This window comes from Puma concolor, chromosome B1, assembly GCF_028749965.1.
Source record: "Puma concolor isolate L17-30 chromosome B1, mPumCon1.1.hap2, whole genome shotgun sequence".
NCBI lineage: Eukaryota > Metazoa > Chordata > Mammalia > Carnivora > Felidae > Puma > Puma concolor.
The window spans coordinates 7,228,621-7,246,900 of NC_141670.1; the positions used below are offsets into that span (position 1 = coordinate 7,228,621).

At 41.8% G+C, this 18,280-nt stretch overlaps 1 protein-coding gene across 1 annotated transcript; it reads left to right on the top strand.

Annotated features, from left to right (window-relative positions):
• Nucleotides 1-295: 295 nt before the first annotated feature.
• Nucleotides 296-7,271, top strand: LOC112870062 (beta-defensin 130B-like). The gene is made up of 2 exons (XM_025933144.1): nucleotides 296-353; nucleotides 7,090-7,271. The coding sequence occupies exons 1-2, from the start codon at nucleotides 296-298 to the stop codon at nucleotides 7,269-7,271; spliced, it is 240 nt and encodes a 79-aa protein (XP_025788929.1).
• The last annotated feature ends 11,009 nt before the right edge of the window (nucleotides 7,272-18,280 follow it).

Here is an 18,280-nt window from a genome sequence, read left to right on the forward strand (position 1 = left end):
ATGTGACCTTCCTTTTGGCCCCCTTCAAAAGACAATTGGCCGGAGGCACCGACCTCTGGGGAGTTTGAAAGCCCATAGAAAAAGTAGAGGGTTAACCATCTGGTTTCCTACCATTAGGTTAATTTGTCACCAAATTTAGAGACTCCAGGGTTTGGAAATATTCCAACGGAAGCTATTTTATTTTCTTACTTGTTAAGCTTCACTGACCACAAGGAACCTTAGTCCCCCAGAAGTAAATAAAAGGCCCTGTGTTCCACTATCCCTGATCATTCACCTTTCTACCGGGCATTCTGCCATGAGACTCCATTCTCTTCTTTCTGTTCTTCTCCTCTTTGTGACTATAATACCAAAAGGTAAGATGGTGAATAACTGTTGGTATCTTAGGAGGTCTACTGGGATGCTCCATTATATTGTGGCCATTTTAACTCAGACCCTAATGCACAGCCTTAGGAATTCAGAAGCCCATCATGATCATCTCCTTTAGAACTGATGAAGCCAACACTACAAAGTGGAATGACGATTTCCATCAACAGAAAATGGGATCCAAGAGGTTCATGGTTAGAACGTGCAGCTCAAATAAAGACAGAGGAGGAGAAGCTATGACATGTGACTTAAGCCTTAGCGAACAAATCAAGTAGCCTTTACCAGGGTCCCAATCTCCATAAAGGAGAGTACAAATGACTACTGGTTTCAACTTGGTCAGTGAATGGAAGTGATGTGGAGCCTATTGGAGAAGTTAGGTCCCTAAGACAGAGCTCCACAAAAAAAAGGACTGCACCAAGTTATTAAAAACAAACAAACAAACAGAAAAAACAAAAACAGGGAGCAGAGGAATTTGGAAAAAGCATAAACAGTGGAATAAAACATCAATGGCAAAATTTTAAGCATAAGGCAAAATATGAAGAAAGCATTTGAAGAATATGAATTATATCCTTAGAACCCATGATTCAGAAGTTTGAATATTAAAATGTAGAATCAAAGGAAAAGGGGGAATGTGGTCATCTTCAGTCTGGTTCAACCAGATCCTTGTAAGAACTGATAAAATTCCTTTGCCTACTGTTAATGACAGGATGTCCACAACTCTCAAAATTATGTCTGTGGTCATTGAACACAGATCAGGTATGGATAACTCTCTTTATCTGTTGGTTCATCTCTAAGATTCTTTATAATCAACGATACTCATTTGTTTGACCTTCACCTACTCTGTGGATATGTTGGGATTCACCTGACATACAGCTCTCTCCAAATGAGGGAGTTTATGTAACTCTCATTTGGTTCTCAATTCTCTCAGAAGAAGACACAGCTTGAGGGAGACACACTTGTAGTGACATCTAATGTAAAATCTCACAGTGATCATGGATTAAAATCAGAAGGCAATTTAATGGCTAATTCTTTAATTTTACAGATAACAGAATCTGTTTCCACATAAAGAATATGATTTTACTGAGGTCACACAGGCGGTAGCAACATGGCACCTAGAACCATCTTTAACCTGGGTCAGTGTTGTTTCCATCAATCTACAGGTTTGGATAGCCTATAAAATAGTAACCCTGATTTCTGTCAGGCTTTTTACCTCAAAATCTCCTAACTAAATACTGAGGAGCCTAACGAGATTCCTATGTTTCCTCTTTTGGAAGACATAATGTCTGTGAAACATCTTATTTTACTTACCTCCAAATTCTTTCCTTCAGTGTCTGAGGTAGGCGTGTCAAATGGGATAAATGTTGTGGCACTATTATTGGACTATTAATGGTAGTCTTTAGATTTTCCTGATCTGTGTTCCTTAAAATTTGATAAATGGCTATAAGTTCTCAGATAGCAGAAAGCATTTGGCACCAGAGAATTACGCCTGCGTGGTTGATAAGTGAACAGGTTTTGCTCATGCTTGCTCTCCCCTACCTGAGCCAAATTCAGTTCAGCATAAATCACTGTCTCCTCCCAAAGTCATAGCCTATGTTATGAGCTGGATCTTTTTTTAAAAAAGGTTAATGAGAGATAGATCTCCTTGAAGTAGAGTTTAGCCAAAACCCTCCATTCTAGTGGAAAAAGGGATATGGCAAGGGCGGGAAGCAAATTGAGAAAAAGCCTGTCCTAGACCAGAGGCAAGAAATAACTTATGGGAAAACAGGATTCTAGGAAATCTAGGCCTAACATTTAGAGAAGGTAAGAAAGTAATGACAAGACTGGAGACCCACAAATACAATAGTACATCCAAAAGCAAGGCAGTCATAGATACTACAGAGTCAAAAAAAATAGACCGCAGGCAACAGGTGTTAGAAGGAATAGGAGAGTGAAAATATGTGTGGGGTCAAAGAATACCTTATTGCATTCAATGGTAACAAATATTTATTGAGCACCTCTTACTATACAAACACTGTGCATTTCAAAAATACAGGATATAGTGGGAAACAAAGGAAAGTGTCTTCCCATGATATAAAAGACAGATATTTGTCAAATGATTACACAGATTAATATATAATTATAAACATTAATAAGGACAATAGAGAGGAACAGAGTATTACAAGTGCCTATAACATGTGGTCATTGTCTTGTTTGCAATGTCAGAGACTTCCTTGAGGCATGCCCAAAGCAGAAAGAGAAGTGTTAGTTAAGCAGTCAACACCTCTGGTAAAGAAAGAAGCCAGTGCAATGTCCCTGATGTAGAAGAACACATAGTGCGCCCAAGGAACTGCAAGAAGGCTTCTGTACGAGAGCACTGGTTTATACTAGAAAATGTGCCAGGCATTGAATGGAATTATGCGCAAGTGAAAGTTGGCACAAACACTAAGTTTGTAGGACGGCATTTTAAGAACAAGGAAGGCAAGACAATCAGATGTTATACATGGGTAACAGAAATTACTGGTATCTAAATCACATGGGGGTTCACAATTTATGCACCCAGAGTGGGCTCATCTATGGGTTCTCAGCAGCCTGCAAGTCTGAAAAGTCCCTTGACAAACTTTTCCTTTGTTTCACCATTTCAATGTCCTGCCCTCAGTGTCTCTCTTCCCGGTTCCACTGCAGAAGGAGTTTTGAGTTAATAATAGCAGCTTCCCTCTTTTCTAATCTTGGGAGAATCCTCTTTTGAGGTAAACACAATGAATTAAGCCTGAGAAACCACCAGCAACTGTGTGAAAATAGAGAAAATGTATAGAAAACAATCATAAGGAATCAGGAAATCAAAATTCGTAACTTTTCCATCTTACACTTGCTGTGATCTAATGGTAAATAAGCCTACTCTAGCTCTATGGGGATTCTCTAGGTCATGATCTTCCTTGGACTTGAGAACTTGTACTGTCCCAAATTCTTCCATCTTTTGTGCCTCCATCTTTAATTTGAATAAGGCCCCTCTGGAGTCTTCCCAAAGCAAGTTCTTACTCGAGGCACCAAGATCTGCGCTCCTTAAGGTAGAATTCTAAAGTGTAAGACAAATTTAGCAAAAGTGGTGAGGAAAGTGCATCACTGAAGGTGTGAGGGACTCGGAATTTACAGACAGAAACCATCGGGGCCAATGATAATAGATGTGGGTCTGGTTGAGAGGGCGCACAACAGACCCTACTTCAACACTAATCTCAGTGATAAGCCTGGAGGACACCGTGCTAAGGGAAATAAAGCAAAGAAGACAAATACTGCATGATTCCACTTATATGAGGTATCTAAAATAGTCCAGCTTCTAGAAATAGAGAGTAGAACAGTGGTTGCCAGAAACCAGGGGAAGGGAGAAGCATGGAGTTGCTTTCAGTGGGTGCAAAGTTTCAGTGATACAAGATTAATAAGTTCTGGAGACAAACGGTACACCACTGCGCCTGTCATAACAACACTGCATTGTGCACTTACAAATTTAAGAGGGTAGGCCGTTAGGGTTCTTACCACAATTTGAAAAAAGAAAAGGTGAAGGATAGGAGGGTATTTGGAGTTGGGGGCAGAGTTGGGGGTGGAGTCGGGGGCAGAGTCAGCCTCCCCACAAACATGACAAGAATCCTTCAGAGGTATGCCTTTGAGGACATGTTCTTCCTGCAGATCACCTCTCCTTGTGTCTCCCAAATCACTTATGCCAAGCGGACGGATGAGACAAAGATTCCGTAAGTCTGCAGAGGAGGGAGTAATTTTCAAATGGCCAGGTCTCTTGTGAATACAGGATACTGAAGTTGCATGGGAAGGTCACGATACTTTACTTTTGCAGTTGAGCTGTTCTTAGCCACATTATGAAATAAGGCCTAGAACCCTCTTTTGGTCAAAGAAAAGGAATTTCTTTGTTAGTTGGCTAGATGTTGCCTCTTGGTACCGATGGTTAATTGCCAAACTGTTTGAGCAGTTTAATAATATCACATTCTTCAAAATCCTAATTTTGATCCCCACTGTGACTCTTGAGGATCTGGAATCTATTGGGTGTCTAAAATAGATCTCATAATCTTAGAAATTCAGTGAATACTAAATAACTTTTACTCACAAATTTTCTTTTGAGGAGAATTGAGTACTGAGGTCATGAAGAATTTTATTGATGGCATTTACCAAAAAAATCAAATTAAAAAAGTCACTGTCTTCATGAAGGAAATTTCTCCAAAGAAACTACATAATCCAAACAAGAAAATGTTGGGTTTATCAACCTACAGTCCAATGAATGTTAAATAATCACTGCTTGAGCATATCTTCATATGACTCTGAAAAAGAGTCCATGACATCCTAGAAAAGAATATATATGTATTTTATATATATGTATGTAAATTACACACACACACACACACACACACATATTCTTGAGAGTAGGGACATAAAGAGGTTAGAATGGCATAACTGTTAAATTGATTCATTAGCCCCCTGAGAATTAAGAAAATTATAGAATTCTTCTTATACTGACTCTGGAGAATAACATAATATTTAACCAGCACGTTGGACAGGAGCAGAAGAAAGCTTGAACTCTATTTTACCTACAGAAAAGAAAACTACCCATCTATTTCTTAATGGATAACGTTACAGGAAGAGCCCACCCCATTGAAACCCTGTCCCCCATCACCAGAAGAAAGAGAACAGCTAATGACTCAATGTGTTCTCATGCTGAGAAAATCATGTCCTTTTTGAGGTTAGAAGTATGTGCCATTCTGTGGTCTTTTCTTTTAGTGCAATTCTGAGTTTTCCCCATTTCATCCATGGAAATTTATGTTGTGATACCATATGAATACCATATCTACATTTTCTTTACTCAACAGCAATTATTAAACATGTATCTCTTCTCCCACTACATGTGACATAACCATCTGAACATATTAATATCATGTAAATTCTGAAATCTACTAGATCATTCTCCTCTATTGCCCTATTGTTCCAATAAGTGAAAATAAGTGTCGATATCTAGGGAGAAATTCCCTTCTTTATGAACCAGGTAATTTACTATTATCTTCTTGACTTGAAGTAGTGCCTAGCAACAAATGTATGTCAGTCATTGTTGGAAGGGAGACTATAACTCTTTGGTTTCCTGTTCAGATGACACTTTCTGAAATTAAGCTTCATATTTAGTGGAGGGCACATCACTGGGAGGATGAATTGCTCTGATCCTTTCAATTCAAGCAAGAGGCACCTGCCAAGAAGAGAGACCGGTACTACCCTACACCACACACTATGTCAGGAAGTTGAACTTTCCAGCATAATGGGTGCCAAGACTACCCTACTGCTTCTCACTGTGGCCTTCCCCATTCCAAGAACTCTAGACTTTAGCTTCTTTAGAAAACCTGAAAATGTCCCCACAGGTGACATTAAGCACACGAATAAATTTATCGTGGGAGAGACTAGTAGCCATCTATAGGACCGATGCACAGCTGAGCACAAGCCTTTGCTCAGTATAGATGAGGCAGCCAAGCCAGTGCCTCGCACAGCTACCTGGTGGGAACTTAGGTTCTCTCCCTGAAAGACAGACACTTCACCCTCCAGAACAGGCAAAGCAGGCACAGCACTACAAGATTTTGCCCAACTCCCCAGCCTGAGGACAGGATGTGTCACGAGCTGGCACCAGACAGGATCCTGTGGCAAAGGTACACCTGTCTCACACAGGTTCTGAAAATTCAGTTGTGTTGGTTTATTTGGCTATTATCTTTCTTCAGAATGGAGAAACCAAAAAGGAGGTCAAACTCTTAGTTAAGAGGTAGAAGTGAGGCAGCAAAGGAGCCAGTTAAGGTTAATATGTTACAGGTTGGTAAAGACAACATGTGGGTTGACAGGATGGTTCAGGGACTAGTGACTATTAATGAACATGAACGGTGTGTCTTTTATGTAACATCCACCAGGTGCACAGGGGAAAGAAGGAACCCTAGTTGTGCCTGAAAGGCTACAGGAAGGATCTAAGACTAAAGGAAGTTACTCTCTTGAAGCACGTACTTAGTCACATACTTCTCAGTGGCCAACTGAATTAGGAAAACATATATTTAAGGAAAAATACATTTCAGCTTTCGAGAGAAATTCTCTTCATGTATCTACAGATAAGGGGCACTGAGCAACGTAGAAAATGTGTTTCTTCCATAGCTCTGCAGTGGGGGAATTAGGGAAGGTGGATGCTGTAGGACTGGTAAACTCTCTATAAAAGGTGCTGGAGGTGAGAACACATTCCAGAGGACAGGGATGTTGTAAGCCTGGATGGGGTGGTCAGCACAGATGTGGAGATTGAGAGATGCATACTTCCTCTGAAATCATACTTTTAGTGAAGATATTATTGGCATTTGGGGCAGGACAATTCATGAGGTGGGAAATCCAATTACCTTGTACTTGACCCACTAAATACCAAGGATGCCTCCCTAGTCATGGTGACACCAACAAATGGATCCATCTCAAAATGCACTGCCCCCTACGAGGACAACTCTCTCAAGCTTCTAGAAATCAGCCTACCCACACCAGGATATGTATAGCCCTGCACTCGAAGCCCTCCTCCCGCCAAAGGATACTACGCTTTTGCCAAAGGGCCTGGGCTTTTCCTATAGGTAATATCATCTCTTCTATCCTCAAGCCGTCCTCTGTAAATGTATTGCTTTATGTGCAACACGATAATTTGATGGTGGTTTAATCTGATGCTGATTTAATGATACCCAATCTCTTTCTGTGCAGCAAGGCCTGGCATGATCCCGGGGAAGAAACAGTGTGTTCTTCTGAAAGGGGTGTGCAGAGACGGAGGGTGCACCTCCACAGATGATACCATTGGTGAATGCAATGATGAGAAAAAGTGTTGTAGAAAGTGGTGGATATTTTATCCCTACGCAACACCGGCTCCCAAAGCAAAATCTCCTTAGTGCGAACAAACTGTAAGCCCTTCGAACTCCAGAACACAGGGATGAGTTTTGTAGCTCCCTATTTAACCTGGCTTGTTTATCTCCCTTGACTGGAAATAAATGTCCTAAATCCACATGTACTCCTTCCTGGGGAACTTCTTCTCGATGTACATGCAAGCCTCTCAGGAGCTATAAGACCAAACTTCATGATAGAGGAATCTCATACCCTAAAGCTATTTATAGAACATTTCTTAAGAATGATAAAGATAGGGGCGCCTGGGTGGCTCAGTTGGTTAAGCATCCGACTTCAGCTCAGGTCATGATCTCATGGTTCGTGAGTTTGACCCCTGCGTCCGGCTCTGTGCTGACAGCTCAGAGCCTGGAGCCTTCTTCGGATTCTGTGTCTCCCTCTCTCTCTGCCCCTCCCTCGTCCCCGTCTCTCTCTCTCTCTTTCTCTCTCAAAAATAAATATTTAAACAATTATTTAAAAAAGAATGATAAAGTTAAGAAATTTAAATATGTAAAATAGTAAGGATACGAAATAGCAGGCAGGTAGTGTTTGATTATCTCAAGTGGATTATCAACCTTCCTCACACCACCTGATTCTGTACAAATACCATCTCATTACTGATAGAGACCTCCCTGAGTGATGGGGAGGAAGGTGTCCTAACCATGTGATCTTGCTGGCACTGCCCCCGGGAATTAGGCACACTGCACCAGCCAAGGCAATAGGGAACTGAGGCTGGCCTCCCCAGCCTGGCCAGACAGCGCTGGTGGAGTGGCACAGGACAAGTGCTCCCAGCCAGTAGGCTGTCTGCTCAGAGGAGCTGAGAATTCAGCGGGCCCTGATAGTTCTTTCCAGATTTCAACATCAGATAATTCCATCTTCTGGCTGGAATAATTCCCACCATAGTAACAATTCTGGATGATTTCTACTTTATGGCTAACAAACTAAAGGGCAAGGGACCAGGAATGTTACATGACATGAGTTCCACAAAGACGGAAACAATTACCCCACAAATAATTTTCAAGGCTTTCATTTCTGTTTTTTTATACATTAAAAAATTTTTTTAAATGTTTATTCATTTCTGAGAGACAGAGAGAGACAGAGCGTGAATGGGGGAGGGGCAGAGAGAGAGGGAGACACAGAATCTGAAGCGGGCTCCAGGCTCTGAGCTGTTAGCACAGAGCCCCACATGGGGCTCAAACTCACAAACCGTGAGAAAATGACCTGAGCCCAAGCCATCCATGGGTAAGCCATCCATGCAGCCCTTACATTTTTTAACGTTTATTTATTTTGAGAGAGAGAGAGCACAAACAGAGAGAAAGGGAGAAAGAGAACCCCAAGCAGGCCCCTCACTGACAGTGCATAGCCTGACATGGAGCTCAAACTCACAAACCTTGAGACCATGATCTGAGCCAAGATCAAGTGTCAGACACATAACTGACTGAGCCATCCAGGCTCTGAAGACTTTTCTTGACCATAAAGCCTATGGACAATCAGAGGAAGGTGGGTTATCCCTCTTAATATTCATTAGGATTTTTGTTTCTATTATCCACGTGGATATCAGTTGTCCACAGACCATAAATGTGTTGCATACAAAAGCCACCTTCCTCCCTGTCTGTGTGGACAGGATGCCACACTTCAGTCTCCTAACACCCTGTGTCTATGAGGGAAGATTCTGGAGTCAGGCATACTTAATTTAAACTGTGGTTCCCTTGCTTATCAGTCACATGACTCTGAACTATTTAACCTTCATTTGCCTTAAAATTCTTCTTCAATAAATGAGCAAAATAAACAATTTAACTTCTGGGCTCGTGTTAAGGACTGAATGAGATCGAGTACAAACAGCATGTGGGACACACAGGACGAAACCCAACGGAACCCAGCCACGAGCAGTTTCTCTTGTTACTAAAACACTGGAGGGGAAAGAAACCATCATGTGTAGTCAGACAGTCATGTTAGTATATTATTATATGAGACAGAGTTTACTAGTTTAAAATGAATAAAATGCCACAAAATACATTCAATATTGAAAGAATATATACGGCGGGGGGGTGGGGGTGGGGCATGATCTTACAGCTCCTGGGAGTTCAAGCTCCTCACTGGGGTCTGTGCTGACACCATGGAGCCTACTTGGGATTCTCTCTGCCTCTCTCTCTCAAAACAAATAATTAATTTTTTAAAAATTTAAAAAAAAGAATATATGGGAAAACAAAGATTTCTTTGACATTTCAGGAGAAACTATATGCGAAAAGTTATAGTTTATATTATAATTACCATTACTTTCTGATAGTCAAAGCTTTATTTGTTTAACAAATATGTCTGTTTACTCCTATGCAAACTGAAATTAAATAAGCAAGTCAGAGAAAAAAATTAAAAGAAAGTTTCACCATGACTGATAATGAAGCTGAAATACACACATTTCATTAGCATTAGACAATCCTTTCTAACGACATCACCGATTAAAATAAGTAACAATACCAAGGGGGAGGCAGTGAGATGACAAAGGAATCTAGAATTTTATTTTATTAATGGTGTGAAGGATGGTTAGCTTCTCTGATAAACGGTTTTTCTCAAAGCCTCAGTTCTCTGTTCTTTCTGGTCTTTAGATCACATAAAGAATTCAAAGGTTTCTTTTCAGCTCTTTATTATTACTTAAAATGCCTATTACACAGGCATATACATGCCTATGCACACAGTAACGCTTGGTTTCACACCTGGAAACACATACAAAATATCATTTGAAATTATTAGCCATAGAAAAATGCAATAAGCCATTACTGAAGCCAGTATATGATGTCAACAGTGTACTGACTGGAACATTAATGAAACTTCAGAGTGTCTCTTCTCCTTCGATTCAGAAGGACTCACAGGAACAGCCTATGCTCTTTGTCTCGGTTAGACCCAGTTGAGGCATCATTTGAAATGTGTGAGCAGGGACGTAGCATCACAACTGGATCCCACTCACAGTTCTAGCCAGATGCACCAGCAGAGTAGGAAGTGATCATCAGTCATTTCAGAGAGAACATACTAAAATTTCATTAAAATTCAAATATGTTTTCTGGAAGGGGTAATAATGATGGGCAATTATCCTTCACTAATATGCTTGTATATCTGATGCTGGTAGTTAGCTACTCCATTATTTCATAAGCGTTGGAAAGAGTCTTAAAGAATATCAGTAAAATATTAAAGAACATCAGTGAATTAAATCAGAAAGCCTTGAGTCTACACTCTAGAGCCAGCAGTATCCACCAGAACTTCCGATGATGATGGGAATTCTCTATTTCTGCATTGTCCACTAGCCACATGTGGTTATAGAGCATTTGAAAAGTGGCCAGTGACTGAGAAGATGACTTTTTATGTCAGTAAATCTTAAACAGCCACATGTGGCTAGTGACTCACATCACACAGCTTTAGAGCACTGAACTGGTGCACGGTGATACCTGGGCTCTGGACCATACTGAAGTCTGCCCGCACTCAAATCTCAGCTCCATTCCTACCAGTTGTGTGACGTGGGTAGGTTATATGACCCTTTGGTGCCTCAGTATCCTATTCTGGAAAAATAAGGACAATGATGGCATTTACTTCATTACTTGTTAGGAGGATCACATAAATTTGCATATAAAAAGCCCTTAGAGGAGTTGTCGCATTTATCATGAGGGCAATGCTCACCCATCCTGGGTGTTGGGGGGTGGGTGGGTGGTGAGAAAAGAAAGTGGAGGGGCAGTGGAGACCCCGGGGCATCTAGTTCCTTCCCAGTTTCATCCTAGAACTAGCCTTCCAATCCCTGAAACAGTTACGTTATTTTTTTTATGAGTTCAAAGAGCTCTATCTGCAAGGTGCCAGGAACGAAAATTTAGGACATGGCTTTCCACAACTAAAGTTACACTGGAGAAATATGTTCCTACACATTGAGGAAAAGTTTTAGAATTAAAAGAATCACAAGCCAAAATTTGTCAGCTCCCTCGTGAATCATCTGGAGACACTGTATTCCTAAGCTGCCTATATGACACCTGTGGGAAGAGAATGAAAGGAGTAAGTTTTAGGAGCTCCCCTGAAATAATAAGGGAATGTACAAAAGAAAAGCAACCTGTGTTGGCTGAAAGGACACAATCTCAAGGGCAGACTCAATCCCATGTGGGAGCAAACTGGAAAATCTCTGACTGAAATGAACTCATTTTCTCAGCCTAGTCTTCTCCACAGAGAATACACGACTGCAGATTAGAAATTCGGTTGTGTTGACAGGACTCCTATTCTAAACTCTGAGTAACCTGGGGGGATAAGAGGGCCTATAAATCTTTCCTCTTCATAGTGAATCCGTTTTATGATCACGTTTTCTTCTCGGCCAGACCTGCCATCAAGCCACTCAGAAGACAGAAATTTTGGGGGGGGGGGGACCAAAGAAGAGACTCAAAATTCATTTGGATAAGGGGGTGTCTTCTAGGGGTGTGAAGGTTTGTGCGCGTTTGTGTGTCAGTGTTGGTGCCTGGGGGTGTGGGACAGGGCATCTCAGGTAAGGAGAGATTTCACAAAGTACAACTTTGGTGAAATATTAGAACAACTGGCAATAACAATGCAATGAGCTACCTTTTCCAGGGAGGGGCAGAGAGAGGGAGAGAGAGAATCCCCAGAAAACTCCACACTGTCAGCGCAGAGCCTGACGCAGGGCTCGGTTCCATGAAATGTGAGATCACGACCTGAGTGGAGTCGGATGCTTAACTGACTGAGGTGCCCAGGCACCTCAACGTAACTTTTAAATAACCACCTTGATGACTAAATGTATATGTGTGCCTACTGGGCACTGAACAGCCTCTTCAAATCTCGGACACAGATTTCCTGCTCCACATTGAGCAGGTCTGTCACTGAAAGGAACCTTGGCCAGGTCTGATGTTGACACTATGAAGCACTTTGAACTAGCCATTCTTGCAGTGTCCAACAAACACTCAGCTTCTGCCTTTCCACTGAATTGCTTAAATATTTCATGGTACCCTTGGAACCGGCTGGGGAGCACGGGGATACCTCGTCACGCAGCTTGTGAACCACTACTGCTGTTGTTTTTTAAATGTCTTCCCTTTGCTCCAGATTATGACCATCCTGAGGACAGGAACTGTGTTTTATTTGCCGCTTGTCTATGCAGATTGCCACACTGTGGGTTGTTAAAAATTGCTGAGTCAATGGATGGTATGGGCTGAGCAGACAAGCGGCCATAATTTTTGGGTTTTACTGTTACAATAGATGACCCATGAAAACTTGCCTATTGCACTTCACTAATGACCCAGAGAAGGCCGTCACTGACTTGATGCAGAACAAGGAGGCTGAAAAGTGACACATTAGGAATGTGGACCAAGCCAGAAAAGGGAGTTTCTTAGTGCCTGGCCAGAGAGGAAACAATGACCACTGGAGACAGAATCATAGGGTTACTTCCTACCAGGCTTGGCCTGCACACAAAGAGCACATTCTCTGATCCCGTAAGGATCATACACTCGGTGGCAGAAAGGACTTCATCAGCAACACCAAACGTTCTTCTCAGAGTGATACTCCTCCCGAAAGCTGAGTGGGATATGCCGGGACCCCTCAGCCCAGGAGCTAGTTTCTTTCTAGGTGCCGAGAGTTCTGGAGAACTGTCTTCATGGTCGATCACATTCAGTCTACTGTTCAACACTGTTTAATGTTTTAAACAGCATTTCTTGAGTTATTTTCTGACAAATGTCACTGCTCTAAAAGATGTAAATAAATACGCTGTGATACACATTTGAGAGCCAGAGGACAGCAAAATCCAGCTCTTGAGAGAGTCACAATAAAAATCAGCCATTAGAAGATTAGAACTAATTCGGGACTTCTCAAAGTTTCTGATATATTCTTATATATATTAAATATGTATAATAAAATTACTATGATAATAAATTATTGTTGAATGCTTAATAGGTGCCAAGTTTGGAAAACTGTTTCTGTAAAAGGTCAGATAGTAAATATTTTAGGATTTGCCAGCCACATACAGGCTCTGTTGTGTATCTTTCTTTGTTTTTTTGTGTGCTTGTTTATTTGACATGAAAAAACAAATCTTAAATCTCTCAGGTTTAAAGTAGGTTTTTGGCTCCTGAGAAAATTCAGCAGCAAACAATAACAATTTTCTTTTTAAAATTTATTTTTTTCATCACAAAAATTTTTTTAATGTTTATTTATTTTTGAGAGAGAGAGAGAGAGAGAGAGAGACAGAGCACGAGCAGGGGAGGGGCAGAGAGAGAGGGAGACACAGAATCTGAAGCAGGTTCCAGGCTCTGAGCTGTCAGCACAGAACCTGACACTGGGCTTGAACTCATGAACCCTAAGTTCATGACCTGAGTTGAAGTTGGATGCTTAACCGACTGAGCCACCCAGGCGCCCCAAACAATACCAATTTTCTACTTATGTGGAACTTTCTTACATTCTTGTGGGAGAGAAAGACATTAAGCTAATGACCAACTAAGCCTATAATATACATATACACATATACACACACATATACACACATGTACACATACATATGTATATACGTATACACAACATGCACATACACACACACGCATACACAATTTGAGCTGACAAGAGTGGAGGGGTGTGACTTTACAGCCCCTGGCAGGAAAGGGGTTCTGAAAAGCTGTTGTGAGTGAGCCCTGCAGGACAGGGGTTGAGCTGCGCAAGTGTCTGGGGAAGAACATGAGTGGTCCTGGGGTGCTTCCATGTTTAAAGACTGAAAAGAGGGGCGCCTGGGTGGCGCAGTCGGTTAGGCGTCCGACTTCAGCCAGGTCACGATCTCGCGGTCCGTGAGTTCGAGCCCCGCGTCGGGCTCTGGGCTGACGGCTCGGAGCCTGGAGCCTGTTTCCGATTCTGTGTCTCCCTCTCTCTCTGCCCCTCCCCCGTTCATGCTCTGTCTCTGTCCCAAAAATAAATAAAAACGTTAAAAAAAAAATAAAAAAAAAAAATAAAAATAAAGACTGAAAAGAAGCTGATGCGGCTGGAATAGAGATGGTGAGGGGCTGAGTGGGAAACAGAGAGCTCAGCAGGGGAAAAGTGAAATCAGGCTTCACAGAACATAGTCAGAGCTCTGCATATTATTCTGACGGTCACGGGAAATGTGGGGGTGGATTTCGGCGGCACGGGACTCGCCCAACTGTGCTCCAAGAAGACCACTCTTGCCTCAGGGTGAGGAACAGACTGAGGGTGGTGAAATGGAACTGATTCAGAGAGACAACAGAAGCTGGCGACAGTGCAATGGGGGTGGAAATGGACTAGATTTATAATATATTCTGGAGCTCGAGGAGCGACGTTTTCCAAGTGATTGGAAGTGACCGGAAGAACTGTCGAGGCTGACTCTCAGGTCCGTTGGCCAGAGCAATGCATCCTCCAGGGGGATGGAGATGACGTGGACAAAACTGGCCTGCAGATGGGCAACCCTGTGTCAGGTGAGTTTAGCTCCAGATGTGTAATGACACACAACTGGGAAAATCAGGTGGGTCAACAGGTACTCAGGATTGCAATTGCGGTGAGGTCAGCGTTGAGATACACATTTGGGAAACAGCACTTAACTTAAAGACAGGGCACTGACAGATTCCTTCAGAGTCAGTAGAGACTAAATTCTGAGGCACTGCCCTGTGGGAGGGTCAGGGAGAGAAAGAGGAGAATTAGTTTACTGAGAAAAAAGAAAACTAGAGTGTGCTGAAGGCCAAGAAAGAAGTTTCAGAAAAGAAGCAGTGACTCTAGAATGTCTTTTTTTAATTTCCCTAAGAAACACCTGTTACCACCAAGTTACAAGTTGTCGTCACTTGCTAAGGCTGCTGTAACAGAGTACCACACACTCAGTGACCTCAGCAACAGAACTGTACTGCCTTCCAGTTCCGGAGACTAGAAGTCCAAGATCAAGGTGCCTGCAGGGACGCTTCCTTCTGAGGCCGTGAGGGAAAATGTGTTCTAGGTATCTCTCTCAGCTCTGGGAGGTCTGCTGGCATCTCTGGTGTTCTTGGCTTGGGGAAGCATCACCCCATCTTTGCCTTCCCATCATCAGGCATTCTTGTGTGTGTGTGTGTGTGTGTGTGTGTGTGTGTGTGTGTGTGTGTCTATGTGCAAACGTCTTCTCTTTAGACATATGCTGGTCATACTGGAATAGACACCCACCCTGTGACCTCTGTTAAGTACTTACAGCTGCAATGACCCTATTTCCAAATAAAGTTGCGTTCTAAAGTATCGGAGGTAAGCACCTTGACATGTGAATTTTGGAAAGATTCAATCTCTAACCCTACTTCTACATGTAATATGATTTGGGAATAGCTGGTTTGTGCATATTTAATAAAGCCAATGCTTGGAAAATATAGGATTAAAAACGTTTGCCATGATATTATAATTAAGATTTTTTAAATGTCTATTTATTTTTGAGAGGAGACACAGCACGAGTGGGGGAGGGGCAGAGAGAGAGGGAGACACAGAATCCGAAGCAGGCTCCAGGCTCTGACTGTCAGCACAGAGCCTGACGCAGGGCTTGAACCCATGAACCATGAGATCATGACCTGAGCCAAAATCGAGAGGCGGATGTTCAACTGACTGGGCCACTCAGGTGCCCACAATCTTTTTTTTGGTTTAAATCAAGTTTGGTTTAGTTCAGTCACATTGAAATTTCCTGAGATAGCAAACTATCAGATACTAATATTTCAATAATAAGGTACCTAGAACATTCTGGAATTTTTTTCTTATGAGTATAAATGGTTTGATTATTCATAATTGTGACGATATTCTTTATAACTGAGGAACTTCATATGTATCATGTGAGTACTAGTTATGTTTAAGGCGAGACTAGAGATAAATGTCAAAGGTTGAAAAGACAAGCTGGTTTTTTATAGCAATCTCTAGAAATGGCATTTTGAAATGAATACTTCATTTCTGTTTGGTTATTATAATCTCTTTCTTTCCCTTACAAATCAAATGCACTCGAAACCAAACAAGGATTCAATAAAGAACAGCTTTGGCTAACGTAGGCCCTATTGGATTTGAATAATTCAAACCAATCTGTTCCTTTTAAGTTATATTTAATTGGTACTCTGTCATTTTATTAAATTTTCAAGAAAACCTAAACAATTTTAAAAGCTTTTAAATATGACACAGTTTATCACAGAAGAAACACTTATTTTTTTTATTGTTTATTTTTATTTGTGTGTGTGTGTGTGTGTGTGTGTGTGTGTGTGAGAGAGAGAGAGAGAGAGAGAGCACACGCGGGCACACACAAGCGGTGGAGGGGGAGGGAGAGAGGGGGACTGAGGATCTGAATCAGGCTCTGCGCTGACAGCAGAGAGTCCCATGTGGAGCTTGAACTCATGAACCATGAGATCATGACCTGAGCCAAAGGCGAATGCTCAACCGAGCCAGCCCGGCGCCCCGGAGAGTATATTCTTTTAAATTCTTATGCTCATTAAACCCAGAAGGGGCACACAATTTGGGAAATAGTATGAGATGAAGAATAGGGGCCATGAGGCTGTGGGGGTGAAGCAACCTGTCGGTGTAGCCGGGCTCAGCACAGCAGACTCTGCCCCTCAATCCAGGAGGCTTGGCCAAACTCAGCCAGTCACAGTTCCTGCTCTCAAGAAAGGACAAGCAATGGAATCTTGTGGCTGCCAGACTTTTTCCACTTTTGACAATTCTGAGTTTCCAAGACAGCGAAAAGTTGTAGCTGTTTTGGCAGAATACATAGCATTTCGTAAAAGAATTGGAAATCTCTAATAATACGAAAAATAACAGGTTCAGATTGCATGCTAATGGAATTGAGAGATTTAAACATAAAACTGAGTAAGACACATCTAGTTTCCTTTTCCCATAAAACTAACACTTAATGTGATTCAAAACTGACCACCATGGGGCTCCTGGGTGGCTCAAATCAGTTGAGTGTCCAACTCTTGGTTTCGCCTCAGGTCACGATCTCACGGTTCATGGGATCGAGCCCTCCGTCAGGTTGACAGTGCAGAGCCTGCTTGGGATTCTCCCTCCCTCTCTCTCTTCTCCTTCTGCACTCTCTCTCTCTCTCAAAATAAATAAATAAACTTAAAAAAACTGACCACCTAAAGTAAAATACTAAAAATAAATTAGAAATGGGTATTTTAAATTCTAACAATGTATACAATTTAACATCAATAAATATAGTAAGTTGACAACCCCAAGTACTTGCTACAGGTTCATGACTCAGTTAATAGAAACCATTAGCACAATGTCCATATTATGTGAAGCAGTCCAAAACAATCTCTAAACCATAGTTCTTTGGTCAAGATTCAAAAAAAAGCAACAAGGGAGGAAAAAATGTAATTGTTAACTTTACCTCCAACAGCTGTGCCAGTTTGTCGTAAACACATATGCACCCATCATATTTAGTCAAAACACTAAAGAAAAAGAAAGGCTTAGATTTCTCCCATGGTTTCATGAGCTTCTCAGACTGAATGAAAGTATTTTTATATGCCAACTCATTATTTAGGAACTCTATTAAAAGCCATCATTTTCTTACAGTAAGTATTAAAAGAAATAGGAAGTTTCAGGGGCACCTGGGTGGCTCAGTTGGTAAAGCGCCTGACTTTGGCTCAGGTCACGATCTCACGGTTCATGGGTTGGAGACCCACGTCGGGCTCTGTGCTGACAGCTCGGAGCCTGGAGTCTGCTTCAGATTCTGTGTCTCCCTCTCTCTCTGTCCCTCCCCTGTTTGCACTCTCTCTCTTTCTCCCTCCCCCGCCCTCTCTCAAGAATAAATAATTTTTAAAGAAATAGGAAGTTTCAAAAATATTTATTGTACTTTGTAGACAGATGGATTTGAGGGGTAAATGAGAATCATGTTGTTCTTCCCATGCTTACCTGGATCTAATTTCAGTCTCCCGAGAATGCTTCTAGTTAAAATCATATGAGCTCTTCCCAGGATCCCTGACTGGGAAAAAAAACCCTCACCCTGTTTCTATCTGAACTGTTTCTTAGTCCCTCACATCTGTGATTTTATTGAAAACCACCCAAAATCATTGGCGGAGCA

Coding starts and splice junctions, on each gene's coding strand:
- LOC112870062 (XM_025933144.1), top strand. CDS start 296: ATGAGACTCCATTCTCTTCTTTCTGTTCTTCTCCTCTTTGTGACTATA. Junction 354..7,089: donor TGTGACTATAATACCAAAAG/GTAAGATGGTGA, acceptor CTTTCTGTGCAG/CAAGGCCTGGCATGATCCCG.